We start from the raw sequence: 17,754 nt of genomic DNA, 5'->3' as shown, positions 1-17,754 counted from the left end.
TATTAAAACGTTACACTTGTGTACGTGTAGCAGGGTAACTTCGCATCAGAACTCCAGTATTAATTTCAAGCACTGTAAGAGAGATCAAAGTAACCCCGGCGTCACGTGACGACTGATGCCATCACGCACGCGCAGCGAGGTGTGCGCGCTCAGGGAGTTGCGCGAGCACCGATACACCTGTGCTGCTTACTGCAAGACAAAATGTCTGGATTCGATAGCAACCCCTTTGCCAAACCAGTTGATGTAAATCCTTTTCAGGTAAGTAACTACGGTTTTATTTATTATGTATTCAGTAATATGTGAAATGTTACAAATGTTAGAGCTGCAAACCTGTTCGGTTGGTGTAGAGTCAACTGAGGAGGTGAGATAATGACAGGCGTTCAGCCAATCAGATTTCACTCTTAGGCTGATAAGCCAATCAGAACGATTGTGATTACGATAGAGGAAGTGTTATTTTGATAAATTAAAAAGCGCTTTTTTTTTAAATATAACAACTTAGTTTTTGAGAGGGAGTTAGCACCACAACCTTGTTTATCATTCTGTAAAGAACATAAAGGATATTTCCATCATAAAAACATACCCAGTAGCGATCCTTCACCTCACCAGAGGTGCACAAACCCAACAGGTTCATCTCAATTTCGTCTGCGTTTGTGAATTATAATGGCCACGGATATATACTTTTTTTTTTAGATACAAATGTAATAAAAGATCAAATAAACAGATGGCAATACTTTGGTAATTTCCTGGTACTGAAGAATTGTTAAATTCATGTACTGGCAGACAATATTTACATGGCACTCCAAGGTTCTTTAAACAAAAACATCATACATGTCCAAAAATATCCAGGGCATTACATTTAAGAAGTTAAATGAATAGACATTTTTTTTTCATGTGTCTGACAGGATCCATCAGTTACTCTGGTGACTAACACAGCAGCTGATGGCATAGGAGAGTTTAACCCATTCACAGCTGGTGCTCTGGTAAGCATGACAGCAGTTTACAACTCACATTTTCACATCAAAACTCTTTATTTATATCTAGTCAAAACATGAATAAGAAAAAAAAATCTAAAGCAATTTATACAGAATCTTTTTTTCATAATTTGAAACCAAAATGACCCCTATTGGGAGCAAAAAAAGAAAGAATCAAATCAAAAATCATGCTGAATGAATTGAAATTGTATTCAGAATTGATTTGATCTTGGATTTGATTCCTTAGGGGGATAGTTTACAATTCAGATTTTTCCGCTGAAACACCTAGCAACTTTTCTGTTTGTACTCTCTTTTCAGGATCAGTGCACCATTCCCATATCAGCCCCCTCTCAACTGGCCGTCCTCCAGACCACAGTGGAGCCCAGTCCACAAGTTAGTACAGTGTTGTTGCTGAACTACACTTAACACATGATATTTAGTTTGTTTGGTTTCCACATAAACCTCAGTGCAGTACAGTAGCGTGTATCTGGTTCCTCCATCAGGCCAGTGTCGCTGCAGGACAGGCTGAGCTCCTCCGTCAGCAAGCAGAGCTGGAGAAGAAGGCTGCGGAGCTGGAGCATAAAGATCAGGAGCTTCGGGATCGAGACACAGCATTAGGTGAACCAATACTGATCTTGTTCTGTAAGACTTTCTTCTGTGGTCACATGGACTCTTAACATGAAGGAAACTATTTGCTTGCAGGTAAAGAAAACAACTGGCCACCCTTGCCCAAGTTTTTCCACATAAAACCTTGCTTCTATCAGGATTTTAATGAAGAAATTCCTGCGGAATATCAGAGGGTTTGCAAGATGATGTACTACCTCTGGATGTGTAAGTGAATGCCGAGTTCAACATGGAATTTCTTGCTATAATTATACTGCAGTAGGTTTAAAAAAATTTTTATTTTTTATATAATATTTAAAAATAACTAAAACTAAATCATGAAAAACAAATAAATTAAAATGAATAAAAACAGACAAAAAAATTCTAAAGAACACCAAAACGACTAAAGCTAAATAAGTTATATCAAAGTGTGAACAAAATATACAAATAAAATCTATTTAAAATTATAAGCAAAAACTATGAAACTAAAATAAGTTAAGTTTAGCAAACATGCTAGCTAATGATCCACTTCTTTGTCAACAGATCACAGTGTGACGCTGTTTCTGAACCTGCTGGCCTGTCTGGTGGGTTTCAGTGTCTCTACTAAGCATGGAGTGGACTTCGGACTCTCAGTCCTCTGGTTTATTTTGTTTACTCCCATAGCTTTCCTCTGCTGGTACCGACCCGTATACAAAGCCTTTAAGTGAGTTCAGTGTTGGCATTTTGCATTATTTTCCTGACATTTTCACGCAAGTTATGACAGAAGTCCCCACATGTGAACAGGACAAAAATGAACTAATACTGCAGATATCTATCACCACACTTCCTCGCTCAACTGATCACAGTTCATTAAAACAACATTTTTATCTCATAGTTTCTCTAAAATGCTGTTTAAAAATGAAAGGTATTACCTAATTAAATATGCACTGATTTGTATATGTATCTGACAATTGGATAAAGCCTTTTTATCCATTTTTTATAGAACCTCATTTTATCACTTTTATGAATCCATAAATCAGAATATAGAAAAATAAATAAGATCACCATGTTTTTAGGATTAAATGTTAGATAAATCAGGTGCACAAAGCCCTATGTAAAACCTACAGGATGTATTTAGGAATAAAACTGGAAAGTTTTATGTAAGTGCTACTAAAATCAAGATTTCTGGCTTGAAATCTTCAGATAAAAATAGATATGTAAGTGTAATAAACGCTTAATTGTGTATTTTGGATGCTTTCTTTCCACTTGTTATGGAATCATGATGAAAACAATGGTTTTGCATGTAGTGTCTTGCTGTAGCTTTAATTTCATGAAAAACAAGAATCTTTGTGGTTCAGAAAGGTGCTTCAATTACATAGAGACTGAGAGGTTAATTGATTGTGAGTATCGTCATCTCATCTGTAACTTTTTTTTCTTTTGTTTGCATTGCAGGTCTGACAGCTCCTTCAGTTTCTTCTTTTTCTTCTTCATTTTCTCATTCCAAGTAATAGTGTACATCATTCAGAGTGTGGGGATCCCCAACTGGGGAAACAGGTGAGGTTCTTCATCACTGGTGCTCTTTTAAGAGTGTACTTTGAATCTTTGTGTGTACTTCCTCTCTGCATGTTTCTTCGACAGATTTCCACTTCATAATCTGCCGGTGGTCACCTCTCTGTGAGTGTGGACTCTGTTCTTTATTTCCTTCTCATGATCATATTTTTCCTGGTGAAACATCCTGTCCTCTTCTCACCAACAGTTTCATACTGTTACTATTCTACAAATGTCTAACCCTCATTATTAAGCATTGACAGTCCCATCCAGCACATAGAACATGAATAATAGCTTGTTGCAGAAAGGTGTGGGATTACTTCCCAAACTATTTCATTTTCTATTTTCCTGTATTGCTGTTGATTGTGAGATAGTTTGAAAGTGCCTGCTGAAAGCATTAATGTGATGTAATGATTGTTTCTCAGCGGCTGGATCACGGCCATCTCTGTGTTTAGGATTAACATAGCCGCGTCAGTCTTCATGATGGTGGTGGCTGGATTCTTCAGTGTCAATGCTTTGCTGTCCATCATCTTACTGAAAATGGTAAGTTAGGCAAAGTTGTATGTGTGCATATATGTTAATGTGCTTGTACTTGCACTTGCAAACATTATTGTGTCTGTTTCTTTTTATCTGTCAGTCTTTACACATTAAAATATTAATTTGTACCAATTTGGTTCTAATATGTCGATCAAAGATAAAAATTAGTTTTCAAGCATCAAAACAATAAAAGCTGAATACAGCTTTATTTACATTTAGAATGGGTTCATTTTATTTTTGCTGAGCAAATGTAATTACTGCCATACATGTTCACCACAATTTTCAGAAAACACCCTCTAAAATGTTATTCAGTGTAACAGTAATAGTTCATATAATAAAAAATATTGTGAGACATATTTAGAACCACAAGCATCAGTAATTAATGTACAAGCATAATGTAATTAAAAGACAGTGTTTAAGGATCACAGCGCAGACCACAAAAACTAATTTAAAATCTTTAACAATATTTGCCACTACAGTTCGAAACCACTAGGTCTACTGGTGTGTGTTTTTATAATTTAAAATAGAATAACATTTAGTACGCATTTTTTTTATATATATATATATTTTTTTTTAATAAGCACAGGTCAGAATAAGTAGATTTTTTACTTTTCATTTCTAAAAAAATATGTTATGTTTATTGACGTTGGAATATTATTTCACCCACATTTTGACATTTGATTTTCACAAAAGCTATTTGAATCATTAAATTGTGCACTGACTTCCACTGTGTTTTCAGGTTCACTCCATGTACAGACACGCAGGTGCGAGCTTCCAGAAGGCGCAGGAAGAGTTTTCTCAGGGGGTCGTCACTGACCGAACCTTCCAGTCTGATGCAAGCACAGCTGCATCTTCAGCCGTGCAGGGAGCCTTTCAGTAACAGCCACAGTCATTGAGTTCTGCACATGAACCTCCATCAGACAACCCAAACCTCTTATGGAAAGACAATCTGTATTTGAGGCCTCTTAAAGTTGTTTTTCTGCTGCAATACATTACTTTGTTTACTGAAAAATACGTGGCTGTTGATCGGCGAGGCACTTTAGATGATAACATGGGTTCTGTGAGAGGACAGGTTGTATTTTCTTCCTGTATTCCTCATGTAATGTTACAACATTGTTACAATATAGTCCAAATTCCAGTCAATACTAATTATATGGTCTAATTTTGTCCCTGCTATTTGTATTTAGATACTTCTTTTATGTATTGTTACATGTTGAATTATTCTACTGTTTGATTTCTTCTTTATAACCCAACTCAAATAATTGTATGTCAGCTGATGTCTCGGTATTGGTTTTACAACATTTGAACAGCCATTCCCAAACAAGAAATGTAGATTAACATATAGTCTTTAGAGTGAACAGTAGTACTTTTGTGAAACAAAGTAATGTTATCTGTTTGTTGGAGTCTTGTTACATTCTCAAACTGAAGTGATTTTGCAGTGTTCTCAATTATGAACAAAATATGTATATATTTATAAACTAAGCAGATCTTATTTTACTGTGGATAACTTGGACGGGCTGCTCAAATATTTTATTTGAGTTATTGTTAAATAAACTTACTCTGATTATTGTTGTTTGTTACCATTAGTCTACCGGTATATATTATTTCTTATCTTGATAAACATGATACAGTTTCAATTTAATATTACAATTATATATATATATATATATATATATATATATATATATATATATGGTGCATCTCAAAAAATGTGAATGTAATGGAAAAGTTCTTTATTTTTTTGCTTTAATTCAGATGGTTATTACTTACACTTTAGGAAAATTAAAAATTAAATAAATAAAAAAATTACAAAACAGAAATGTTCAAGATCTCCAAAGCATTGTGCACTCAATACTTGGTTGGGGATCTTTTTGCACGAATTACTGCTTCAATGCGGCGTGGCATGGAGGCGATCAGCCTGTGACACTTCTGAGGCGTTACTGAAGCCCAGCTTGCTTTGATAGTGGCCTTCAGCTTCTCTGTATTGTTTGTCAGATGTTACTTATCTTCCTCTTCACAATACTTCATATATTCTCTGTGAGGTTCAGGTCAGGTGAGTCGGCTGGCCAATCAAGCAAAATTAAAATCAGCATCTCCATAAAGCTTGTCAGCAGATGTAAGCATAAAGTGCTCCAAAATCTCCTGGTAGATTGACTTTGGACTTGATAAAACACAATGAACCAGCAGATGTCATGGCACCTAGATCATTCAGAAACTTCACACTGGACTTCAAGCAGCTTGGATTCTGTGCCTCTCCAGTCTTACTCCAGACTCCAGACCTTGATTTCCAAATGAAATGCTAAATTTACTTTAAAGGTGTTTTTCTCAATATCTATATTTTTTTACACCCTCAAATTCCAGATTTTCAAATAGCTGTATCTCGGCCAAATCACATCAATGGAAAGCTTATTTATTCAGCTTTCAGATGATTAATCTAAAACTGCTGGAAATGGGTTAATTATGCAGAACATGCTGGAAAATCAAAAAATTTGCAGGAGCTGGACGATTTTTCTATCTCAAAACATAAAAACAGTCATAGATGGAAATGACACACATCATTAATGTTCAAGGGTATGTAAACATTTGAACGGTGGAGTATATTTAAACATCTGTTAGGTGAAATAGCTTATTCAAGACAGTACCAAAAAAAAAATAACATGCAATTTTTATGATCCCTGTTATTTAGCATATTCTGCAAGGGGTATGTAAACTTATGAGCAGAACTGTATATACTATATACAGAGATGTCTGATGAAAAAAATAAAGCATAACGGACACCAGAAAGAGCCGAAGTACTGTTCATCAAATACTTTTTGATATATTAGCCTATACTTATATTTTCCCTACTACACTGAAGTAAATATCAATTCGGTACATTGCCCAAATTGTTATATATGTTATAATTTATTTAAATCCATTAATATATCAGATTGTCTTAAAAGACCATAAGAATAACTATACTTTTTTTAATAAGAATTTCTATGGCTTATAAAAAAAATATTCCTTAAACCAAAAATGTTTATTTATTTATTATATTTATTTTATTATTTATTTTTGTTTATTTTTTGATGAATTTGCCTGTTATATTGTAGGTCTAATACTAATCATATTCATCCTATTACAGAAGGCCATGTATCCTCCAGCACGGGTTTCGTTTCTTTTGATCATATAATCACGTTGTCACTTGTGACGTCGTTTCAAAAAACGCCAATCACATTTCTACAATCTTGTCAAAAGACCAATCGTAGCTTTCTTTGGGCGGAGTGTTTAAAGTCAAGTGTAGTTCACCACTGGCAAAGTTTGCAACAACAGATACAAAATGCTGGAAAACAAAATAATAAATTTAACAGTGCGCGACGTAAGATTCCCGACGTCTCTGGAACAACATGGATCGGATGCAATGGTGTGTAACTTATACTTACGTTTCACTTCTATATCCTGTTTATTTCAGAGCGGTCAGAATTAATTCATGCACCAGCAATGATGTAAGCATTACAGTTGGCTATGAATGTGATTGATTTGCAGCACACCGATCCAGATTACTCAGTCGCATATGTTGTTCTCGACACGGACTCGGACGCTGCACTGAAGGGTTATGGCTTGACTTTTACTGTAGGAAGAGGGACGGAAATAGGTGAGATTCACAAATCTAAGAATTCTGCAAAAATGTCATATGACTATGTCGTGCGAGTGGATCCTGTGATTCCATTAACAATACAAGACTGCCACCTTGTGGTGAGAATTGTTTTCAAGGTTTTTATTTCCTAAAAACTCCATAGTAACGTACGGAAATGTAAGCTTGTTTTTGTCACGCGATTCTCACAATTGAGATAAACAAAATTTCAAGGTTAACTCTGTGACGGAATTGACTCAGAAATGAAGTCCGAATTGTCATGTGTAAACTCACAAGAAACAAACATGTATTTGTTTGTTTGTAAAACTAGGCTCCCGTGATAACATGATGAAATCGTTTTGTTGGGAAATAGTGTGGGAAGTTTTTCCCAATTCAGCCAATTTGTCTTTTGTAACAATTTATTACATTTCATTATATATAGCTCTACTAGTACTGCAGGGCACCCTTGGAAAATAAGAGCAAATTAAGCAGCTGTAAAATATATATTTATGTCCCTGGCCATATCCCTTTAAGAATATTTTACTATTTTGATTAAAAGTTAGATATATATAAATATTTTTAACGAAAGGCTCATATTTAACAAGTGTGTCACTCAGTATTAGTGCAAGGTGCTGTACTACATCTGAATTCTATAAACAGTCACCCGCTTTGCTAGATATCAGTATCAGCCATTAAAACAGCATATTTGTTAGTTATTATCAAAACTTTACCCTGATAAACAGTTACATAACCAGACCAAACAAACCACTAGGTCGTGTGATGCATTGGTGTTACACAATCTCCAGAAATGTTCAAATCCTGAAAAAAAATAATAATCTTGAAATTATTTTTCTACAAGAGTGTTTTATCCTATTTGTACAGATAAAAGAGCCATTGTGTTAGCTGAAATATTAGTTTTGTTAGAATAGTATCCCCATCAGTTCCAAATAATGAAAGAAATTCTGATAGGTTTATACCAAGCTAGATCACCGTGTGTCTGTTTGTCTCTAGTGGTGTGTGCAGTTAAAGCCTTATCTACTCTGGTGGTGGGGAAGACTTTGAAGGAGATAGTGAGTGACTTCAGAGGCTTCTACAGACTCCTGAGCAGTGATGGTCAGATGAGATGGGTTCGTATCACAACAGTGAGCTCAGCCACTTCAATCCTTTCAAGTCATCATGTACAGTTAATATAATGGATGAAATTACTCATAGGTTGGACCAGAAAAAGGAGTAATTCAGCTGGCGACAGCAGCCATTCTGAATGCTGTCTGGGATTTATGGGCACGAGTGGAGGGCAAGGTGAGAAACAAACCCTTACAGACCGAATCTTTTGAATGTATTAATGAATAATATCATTAAAGGTCAGAATGAATATGTTTTGCAGCCCTTGTGGAAGCTACTTGTAGACATGGTGAGTATTCGCTTTTAAAAATCTTTCTTGCTTACATGACCGCAACTAAGATTCAAAACAAAGCAAAATTGCTTAAAGTATTAGACATGAAATGGAATTTAAAACAGACTATTTCCATGTCATATGATGATTCTGAGTGAAGTGGCTTATTGAACAGAATGAGCAAAAAAAATTTATCCATTGGTTGTTGATATTATTACATTTTCATGAAAGCTTATGAAGTTTATACATATACATATATATATATATATATATATATATATATATATACACACAAACACACATATATACACATATAGCATTATGCTTATTTTTGTGTTTATTTATGATTCCTCTGCCCAGGATCCAGCCAAGTTGATCAGCTGTATTGATTTTAGATACATCACAGATGCACTGACTGAGCAGGAAGCTTTAGGTGAGGTCATTAAAGATTGTTTTGCATTATCGTTTAATTGTCTATTTTATTCACATTTAACTTTTTCACTTCTTTTTCTTTTAGATATATTGGTAAAAGCAAAAAAGGGTCAGAAAGGTAGAGGTAAGATGAGTTCTTAAAGACTACAAGCAGTGTTGCAGTGAAATCACCCACATGCTGCTTTGTAGATAAACTTTTTTTTTTTTACATAAATCTTTTTCACTACTTGCTTTAAACCACTACAGAGGAGCAGATGTTAAAGGAAGGCTATCCTGCCTACACCACTTCCTGTGCCTGGCTGGGATACACTGATCAACAACTAACCCAGGTATGTCTGTTTGCTGGGCTGTTTTTTTGGTTTCTGTTGTAATCATAATCAGACAAGAATCATATGCTTGACATGTTTTGCTTTGTGTAGCTCTGCTCTGAAGCTCTTGCCCAAGGCTGGACTAAATTTAAAGTGAAGGTTGGGGCTGATTTGCAGGATGACATCCGTAGATGCAGCCTTATCCGGAAGTTGATTGGACCAAACAACACCCTGGTGATTCTAAGTCAAACATGTATACACTGCAAAACGCATAAGAAAACATGTAGTTTAATATTTCAACCTGATCATGTTTTACTTAAAATTAAGAGTAGAAGGCTACATTTGGCAGGAGAATTTACAAGACCTCTTATCTGTCAGATGATTGATGCCAACCAACGTTGGGATGTTAATGAAGCGATTACTTGGGTAACCAAGCTGGCAGAATTTCACCCTCTATGGATTGAGGAACCCACATGTCCTGATGATGTTTTAGGCCATGCTTCCATCTCTAAGGTAAACAGGTTTTGTTATGTTCATTATTAAACCATGTTATTCAGGTTTTGAGGGTTCTTGTTTTGTTTCTAGGCACTTGCACCCTTGGGTATTGGAGTCGCCACTGGAGAGCAGGTGAGATTATTTAAAACGTGTTCTAAAACATGCAAATACATCATAAGAACATCATAATGTGCTTTATGTCTCACTATTTGTACTGTTTAACTATTAAGAAGCTCGGATCTGTTATCTGGCAGTAATGTTTTAGGGACCATTTACACGTCAATATTTTCAGCCAAAAACTGGAAACTTTTTATTCGTTTTTCCTGTTAGTTTACACGACAACGATATTTTGGGGAGTGAAAAACACATATTTCTGAAAACTGGTTCCAAAGTGCAAGTTTTTGAAAACGCCACCGTTGCGCGTGCGTAGTACGTGTTAGGCATGTAGACATGCGCAGTACGTATCAATTTAAAGGAAAGCGCGAACAAACATGAACAACAATAGTGGAGTACTACATGGTACTGTTGCAGCTGTTTAAGAGTTTGGTAACGCTTGTTATGCTTCTTCAGCAAAGTGTGGATTTACTTCACCAATATTAAAACCAACAGGTAATGTAACGGTTTACTAACAAGGTGAGAGCGCCAACTACTGGCCTGGCATAAATAATACAGCATTTTTGGCCGTTTTCGACAATGTGTGTAAACGCAAATCGTTTTGAAAATGTTGTTGTGTATACGTGAAACTTCTAGAAAATGCAAGAAAAACACTTTTTCGTTTTTGACTACATTGTTCCATTAAGGCTACGTTCACACGACAACAGTTTACCCAAAAATGAAGAGTCACCCTCATGTCGTTACAAACTAGTTTTTCTTCTCCTGAACTCAAAACACAATACTCTTAAGAAAGTTGAGGTCCAAAACAACGTTCACTGTATTGAAAAAAGGAGATATTTGTTGGATATAGTCTTTGTGTCTTAGATTATGAAGTCATAAGGTTTGTTGTTAATTTTGAGATACCATGCTGTATCAACATCTTTGTGTGCTTGTTTGCAGTGCCATAACAGAGTGATGTTTAAGCAGTTTCTCCAGGCCTCAGCTCTACAGTTTGTTCAGATTGACAGTTGTCGGGTGGGCAGTGTGAATGAGAACCTTGCCATCATACTCATGGCTGCCAAGTTTAATGGTAAATCAAATGTTAATATTATCAGCAAATCCACCTATCTAGATTTCTGTGCAATTCAAAATCGTATGTCTTGTTTTTCTTTACAGTTCCTGTGTGTCCTCATGCCGGGGGTGTGGGACTGTGTGAGCTTGTTCAGCACCTTATTTTATTTGACTACATTTCAGTGTCTGCTAGTTTAAATAATAGGTACAGTATGTGTTTTGAACAAATATTTCTGTTTTTGATGCGCACTATAAGAAACCTTTCACCTGAAACTGATGTTGTCATTTACACACCCTCATCATATTACTCCAAGTCCCCATATTATTTTCTATATTGTGGGACACAGATATTTTGCTGATTTTTCTGTCTTTAAAACAAAAAGCAATTGATACTATGGATATTGAGCTTCAAAAGGCATCGTAAAAACATCGTAGAAGGAGTCTACAAAAGTACACGACTTGTGTTCTGTTTTCCAAGTCCCTTTTCTAAGTCTGGGTAATAGGCAGAGATTTTTGAATATGTAAAAGTTTATGAACTTGTAAACATCGACCGTTAATGGACAACTAGCTCCCTTCGTTAGGGCAAGTCCGTTAATTAAGCAGTCATATTCATAACAGTAACACTCCCCTGAGGAATATTTGCCAGTAGCAACTAGACCTCAACATGAATATAGATCATAAAAAAAGACACATGTCTATGTTGGTTGAAATGGTGTGTGTATAAAATGGAAAAGAACTATGTCCTGTTGAGTGGACGATTTGTTAATTGTCAATTGATTGACATGGGAAGCCAGAAGTGAAGTTTTTCAAGTAAATTTTTTTGAAGTATGTTTAGTTTTGGGTGAGAAATTCCTTTAAATGTTAAACATGGATTGTTTAAGGTCATTTCGTTGAGCTTTTGCTTGCTGTGTGTTTTTTGAAGGATGTGTGAGTATGTGGATCACCTTCATGAACATTTCAAAAGCCCCACCATCATCAGAAATGCCGCCTACATACCACCAAAGGTAAGTTAAAAAAAGAAATATAATAAACACGCAAAGCAATGGATGTACAGTATTCTCCTGCTGCACTATGAAAAGTCGTTTAGAATTAATAGAATCACTGAAAAATAATGCACACCTGAGGAGGCTTTTTTCAATCATTTAATGGTCCTGGGACAATTGTTCCATAGTTATTGTTCCAGAGTTTTTTTTTTTTTTTTCAAACCCAAATCTTCATTTTATTTTCACTTTCTCTTTTATTCTTTTCATGAAAATGCATTATTTGTATAAAACACATACAATTCATTTGAATTTTCCTTTACATTTCCATGATCAGAAAGGAGCAGATAGAAGAATAATATTCTTATATTTATCTGCCCCCTTTCTTCAAACTAAATTTGTAAAACCCCTGACCTTTCTGGAAAAATTGTACAGTCGGCTTGAAACAATTTCACCTGTACTCAAAATTAGGGCTGGGTATTGTTCAAAATCTTTCAATCCGGTGCCAATTTCGATACCTCAGTTTCGATACCGGTTCCTAACGATACTTTTTTCGATACCATATGTTTTAAAATCCATTTCAACATCAACACAAATACAACCCGAATTCCGGAAAAGTTGGGACGTTTTTTAAATTTTAATAAAATGAAAACTAAAAGACTTTCAAATCACATGAGCCAATATTTTATTCACAATAGAACATAGATAACATAGCAAATGTTTAAACTGAGAAGGTTTACAATTTTATGCACAAAATGAGCTCATTTCAATTTTGATTTCTGCTACAGGTCTCAAAATAGTTGGGACGGGGCATGTTTACCATGGTGTAGCATCTCCCTTTCTTTTCAAAACAGTTTGAAGACGTCTGGGCATTGAGGCTATGAGTTGCTGGAGTTTTGCTGTTGGAATTTGGTCCCATTCTTGCCTTATATAGATTTCCAGCTGCTGAAGAGTTCGTGGTCGTCTTTGACGTATTTTTCGTTTAATGATGCGCCAAATGTTCTCTATAGGTGAAAGATCTGGACTGCAGGCAGGCCAGGTTAGCACCCGGACTCTTCTACGATGAAGCCATGCTGTTGTTATAGCTGCAGTATGTGGTTTTGCATTGTCCTGCTGAAATAAACAAGGCCTTCCCTGAAATAGACATTGTTTGGAGGGAAGCATATGTTGCTCTAAAACCTTTATATACCTTTCAGCATTCACAGAGCCTTCCAAAACATGCAAGCTGCCCATACCGTATGCACTTATGAACCCCCATACCATCAGAGATGCTGGCTTTTGAACTGAACGCTGATAACATGCTGGAAGGTCTCCCTCCTCTTTAGCCCGGAGGACACCGCGTCCGTGATTTCCAACAAGAATGTCAAATTTGGACTCGTCTGACCATAAAACACTATTCCACTTTGAAATAGTCCATTTTAAATGAGCCTTGGCCCACAGGACACGACGGCGCTTCTGGACCATGTTCACATATGGCTTCCTTTTTGCATGATAGAGCTTTAGTTGGCATCTGCTGATGGCACGGCGGATTGTGTTTACCGACAGTGGTTTCTGAAAGTATTCCTGGGCCCATTTAGTAATGTCATTGACACAATCATGCCGATGAGTGATGCAGTGTCGTCTGAGAGCCCGAAGACCACGGGCATCCAATAAAGGTCTCCGGCCTTGTCCCTTACACACAGAGATTTCTCCAGTTTCTCTGAATCTTTTGATGATGTTATTCACTGTAGATGGTGAGATTTGCAAAGACTTTGCGTAAAAAAATTGTGGAAAACTTTAAAAACAATGTTACTCTACGTCAAATTGCAGTCTTTCACAGATTGGAGAGCCTCTGCCCATCTTTACTTCTGAGAGACTCATAGCTAATCATGTTACAGACCTGATATCAATTAACTTAATTAATCACTAGATGTTCTCCCAGCTGAATCTTTTCAAAACGGCTTGCTTTTTTAGCCATTTGTTGCCCCCGTGCCAACTTTTTTGAGACCTGTAGCAGGCATTAAATTTTAAATGAGCGAATTAAGTGGATAAAAGTGTAAAATTTCTCAGTTTAAACATTTGCTACCTTATCTATGTTCTATTGTGAATAAAATATTGGCTCATGTGATTTGAAATTCCTTTAGTTTTCATTTTATTAAAATTTAAAAAACGTCCCAACTTTTCCGGAATTCGGGTTGTACATTAAACACAAAACTTTTATTTTTCACCTTAATTAAAACTAATTCTGTTAACACTTCACACTCTGGATAACATTATTAATACAACTGGTTGTGCTTTTTGGATAGGGGTGCGCCATTCAGGGGCGGACTGGGACCAAAAAGTTGCCCTGGACTTTGTGGCCCACAGCAGCCCACCACATCATAACTTAAACGCCCCTGTTTTGATATCATTTATTAATTTAACATTTAAGTAAACAGTTTGGGCATTTTAACCAAATGGGCAACTGATCTTCCGTTGAAAAAAAATAAAAGGACAGCTGCTGTTCATTTAGCGACTCCTAGTGCGCGCTACATGCTCATCAAGACACAAACATTCTTCTAGAACTCACACTTTGCATTCAGTTAGCAGATCCATACGAATCATGCATGAAATAGAAGTTTATAAACTCAAATGATAGCTTTATGTGCTTTACAGAGGAACTTGAAGTCTTTATTCATTCGAGATGTTCAATAATAGATCATCTTTGGCTCGGTAATACAAGTTCATGATCCGATTAGTGAACCGATGATTCTTTTGAGTCAATCAAACCAGTTTCACAAACTGGAAAGATCTGAGGTGCAGGGCTTGCAAAATCGTTAGCCCCACGTCCCGGGGGCTATTGTGTTTTCCAGTCCGATGGGCTATCGTGAATAGTGATGTAAAATTCCTAACTTGATTCGCGTTGTTCACTCGCTTAAAGGGGTGAAACGGATCGTCGCTGATAATTTGCACTTGTTTCTAAATCTTGCTGATTCAAGCGTTGTAAACAATTAATGCGAGCAGCATTTCAGACAATGCGCGTACAGAGAATGAATTCATCTTTCTTGTATCGTAAATTCTGAATGAACACATACACACACAATTATATAAAAATAATTGTCTCTGCAAGTATTCTCGTAAACACAGTCGGTTATGTTTTAAGTGAACGTATACAGTGGCCTGCTGCTTAGAGAAATTCGCTGTACCGGATAAATCTGTCTCTCTCTCTCTCTCTCTCTCTCTCTCTCTCTCTCTCTCTCTCTCTCTCTCTCTCTGTGTTTTTTAGACGACGTGAAAGGGGGCGTGTTTCAAGATAGGCAATGGAGTAGACCAAACTAAACATGGAGGGAGGGCAAAACACTCATCCAAAATGCTTCATTAAATTGGTGGCATTGCTGGTTTTGGTTGCAATACTCTTATCGCATATGTTGCACTTTGCTGACTCGGCATCCTCTTTGGCCTTGTAAAACGGAAACGTTTTGAGAAAAAACAACTACACTTGTGTTGTGTGACTGCGAGTATCTTCAGAAATCCTCCCCGTCACGTCACGTTGTGGTGGACAGCCAATCACGGCGAATTTAGGTCCTTACATGCACGTATGCTACAAGCTCAAACATACACAGCCGCTTGGCAAAAAAAAAAAAAAAAGAAAAGAAAAACTAACGGCCGCTTGGACTTTTGGAACCGAAATTTCGCACCGAAAGATAAATAATTTTTCAATACTCATAGCATCGAAGTTTTTCGTTCGCTACCATAAAGGCATCGAAGTTCGGTACCCAGCCCTACTCAAAATCTAATAGTACTTTCAGATCATGCACACAGCCAGTCAATAAAAACACTATTAATTAGACACTACATACATTGTATAATATTGATTGTCTGCGTATTCAGCAATTGCATATTGTAAAATTTAATTAAAAAGAGAGGATATCAACATTTTGTGGCATTAGCATAAATAAGTGTTTTTACATCTTCAGGACCCTGGATACTCTTGTGAAATGCTGGAAGAGTCTGTGCAAAAACATCAGTATCCTGAGGGTGAGGTTTGGAGAGCCATAGAACAGCAGGGGAAACAATAAATATGAACACATACTGTATGTGTAACTGACTGCGCTGGAAATAACAGAACTACTTCCATCCTGTCAGATTGTCTTGTTTGAGTTGATTGGCAGTGCAAATGAATGAGAAGGGTAAATGGATAATGAAATGGAAATTTGTATTTTATAAGTCCTTTAGAAGTTTGATCAACTCGTATTTGAATGTTCCTAAAAGATAAATGCTTATGTTGCAGTCTGAAATGATGAAATGTACTCTGCAGCAAAAGAGGGAAATGGAAAAAGTGTATGCTAAAACTACTGCTGTCTTGATTTACAAGTCTAGTTTTGGGAAATGAATAACAATGGGGAATTTTATTTGCCTATTACAGTTTTTTTAATTGCTTACACACTAAAAGTTGTATTTGAGGCACACTCATTGAAACCATTCACTCATATACCAAATCTTCAGACCAAGTCTGCTAAACTGCAAGCACAGTATCTGCTTTAAACGACTGTAAAACAAACTTTTTGCAAAACTAAATACAGTTCTCTAAATTAGATGCATTCAAAACGAATGCAGTGATATCGCGCGGCACCTGAAAATAGTCCCCAGCTAGTTTGTATAGTTGCCGCAATAGCAGAGTTGCTGGGGACTATTTTCAGTTGCTGCGTTGTATTATTTTTGCGCCTGCTGCACCCATGGTACGACTGTAACGCTCCTTGATTATTACGCTGGAATGAGATTTATAGTTCCTAGCCATATCAGCTTAGAAAATCACAACTTTTCATTTTCCGTCGGTCTCAGTACATCATGTAACTACAGAAGAAAAGTTTTAAATAGGAAAAATATCAAAACTCTTTGGTCATTTTTGAGCGAGATGCTAACGGTCTAATCAGATTCAATGATCTATGCTAAGCTAAGCTAAAAGTGCTACCACCAGACCCGGAGATTGGCTGTATGGATTTGAAAATGGTAATACTCAACTGTTTAACTCTAGGGGAGCTGGAAAATTAACCTATTATCTAAAAAAGTGGAGTGTTCCTTTAAGCACCTCTAACAAGAAAATAGTGTCACTATAGAGCTCAAGTCAGTTTAGTTTTTAATTAGTTCAGTAACTGTAAAGTTCATCAATTGTGCATATACAATGAGTAGAGTGTCTTTTTTATGTAAGTCTGAGTGCAATGACAAACTCCTGTGCGCTACATGACAATGAACAAGCAAAAGACTAGATAGTATGTCATATCCGTATATAGTTTGGTGTATATGGCAAATCATTTTGTGTTTGTGTGTAGAGTTACTATGCAAAAATACCATTAAAATAGTTTTGAAAGAAATATTTGCTTTTGTGTAATGTTTAGAGAAAACAAGCCATAGTTGCAGAAAGTGTGTGCAAGCAATTGTAAAAACTGAAATATAAGGGAAGATTGGTGTGCAAACAATCAAATCGAAGTAAACATGTACTGAATTTTTTCTATTTTCTTTTTCTAAAGTGATTCCTGTTAATAAACCTGAATAAGAGAAAGTCGTGTCTGTTAATGCTGTTGTGCTCTGCATTGCACCACCTGCTAATTTTAGGCAGCTATGCTAATCCTGTATGATAACGGATTTCAAACTTAATCGTTTCTTAGATATACTGTACACTGTGAAAATGATTGTTTGTAAATAAAACAAAGATAACTGGACTGTGGTTTAGAAAATGCTATTTTAATCTGAACTATTTTCATATTCAGTTTTG

At 36.2% G+C, this 17,754-nt stretch overlaps 2 protein-coding genes across 3 annotated transcripts; both read left to right on the top strand.

Annotated features, from left to right (window-relative positions):
• Nucleotides 1-99: 99 nt before the first annotated feature.
• LOC132109936 (secretory carrier-associated membrane protein 2-like) lies at nucleotides 100-5,207 on the top strand. 2 transcript variants are annotated; one of them, XM_059516409.1, is made up of 10 exons: nucleotides 100-258; nucleotides 903-980; nucleotides 1,290-1,364; nucleotides 1,475-1,589; nucleotides 1,674-1,802; nucleotides 2,118-2,277; nucleotides 3,006-3,107; nucleotides 3,192-3,227; nucleotides 3,527-3,644; nucleotides 4,378-5,207. In XM_059516409.1, the coding sequence occupies exons 1-10, from the start codon at nucleotides 202-204 to the stop codon at nucleotides 4,516-4,518; spliced, it is 1,011 nt and encodes a 336-aa protein (XP_059372392.1). In that variant the 5' UTR covers nucleotides 100-201; the 3' UTR covers nucleotides 4,519-5,207. The 2 variants fall into 2 exon arrangements, with proteins under 2 accessions (XP_059372392.1, XP_059372401.1); XM_059516418.1 differs by lacking the exon at nucleotides 3,192-3,227.
• Nucleotides 5,208-6,883: 1,676 nt separating this feature from the next.
• On the top strand, nucleotides 6,884-16,119 carry enosf1 (enolase superfamily member 1). The gene is made up of 15 exons (XM_059516384.1): nucleotides 6,884-7,041; nucleotides 7,164-7,272; nucleotides 8,263-8,378; nucleotides 8,464-8,550; nucleotides 8,636-8,662; nucleotides 9,005-9,077; nucleotides 9,162-9,200; nucleotides 9,323-9,405; nucleotides 9,496-9,618; nucleotides 9,763-9,897; nucleotides 9,970-10,011; nucleotides 10,933-11,062; nucleotides 11,149-11,248; nucleotides 11,966-12,047; nucleotides 15,959-16,119. The coding sequence occupies exons 1-15, from the start codon at nucleotides 6,958-6,960 to the stop codon at nucleotides 16,058-16,060; spliced, it is 1,332 nt and encodes a 443-aa protein (XP_059372367.1). The 5' UTR covers nucleotides 6,884-6,957; the 3' UTR covers nucleotides 16,061-16,119.
• The last annotated feature ends 1,635 nt before the right edge of the window (nucleotides 16,120-17,754 follow it).

The sequence above is a fragment of the Carassius carassius genome, chromosome 2 (genome assembly GCF_963082965.1).
Source record: "Carassius carassius chromosome 2, fCarCar2.1, whole genome shotgun sequence".
In the NCBI taxonomy this organism is placed as follows: domain Eukaryota; kingdom Metazoa; phylum Chordata; class Actinopteri; order Cypriniformes; family Cyprinidae; genus Carassius; species Carassius carassius.
Note: the sequence above shows the minus strand (reverse complement) of the source record. Positions and strands in the feature narration are given on the sequence as shown.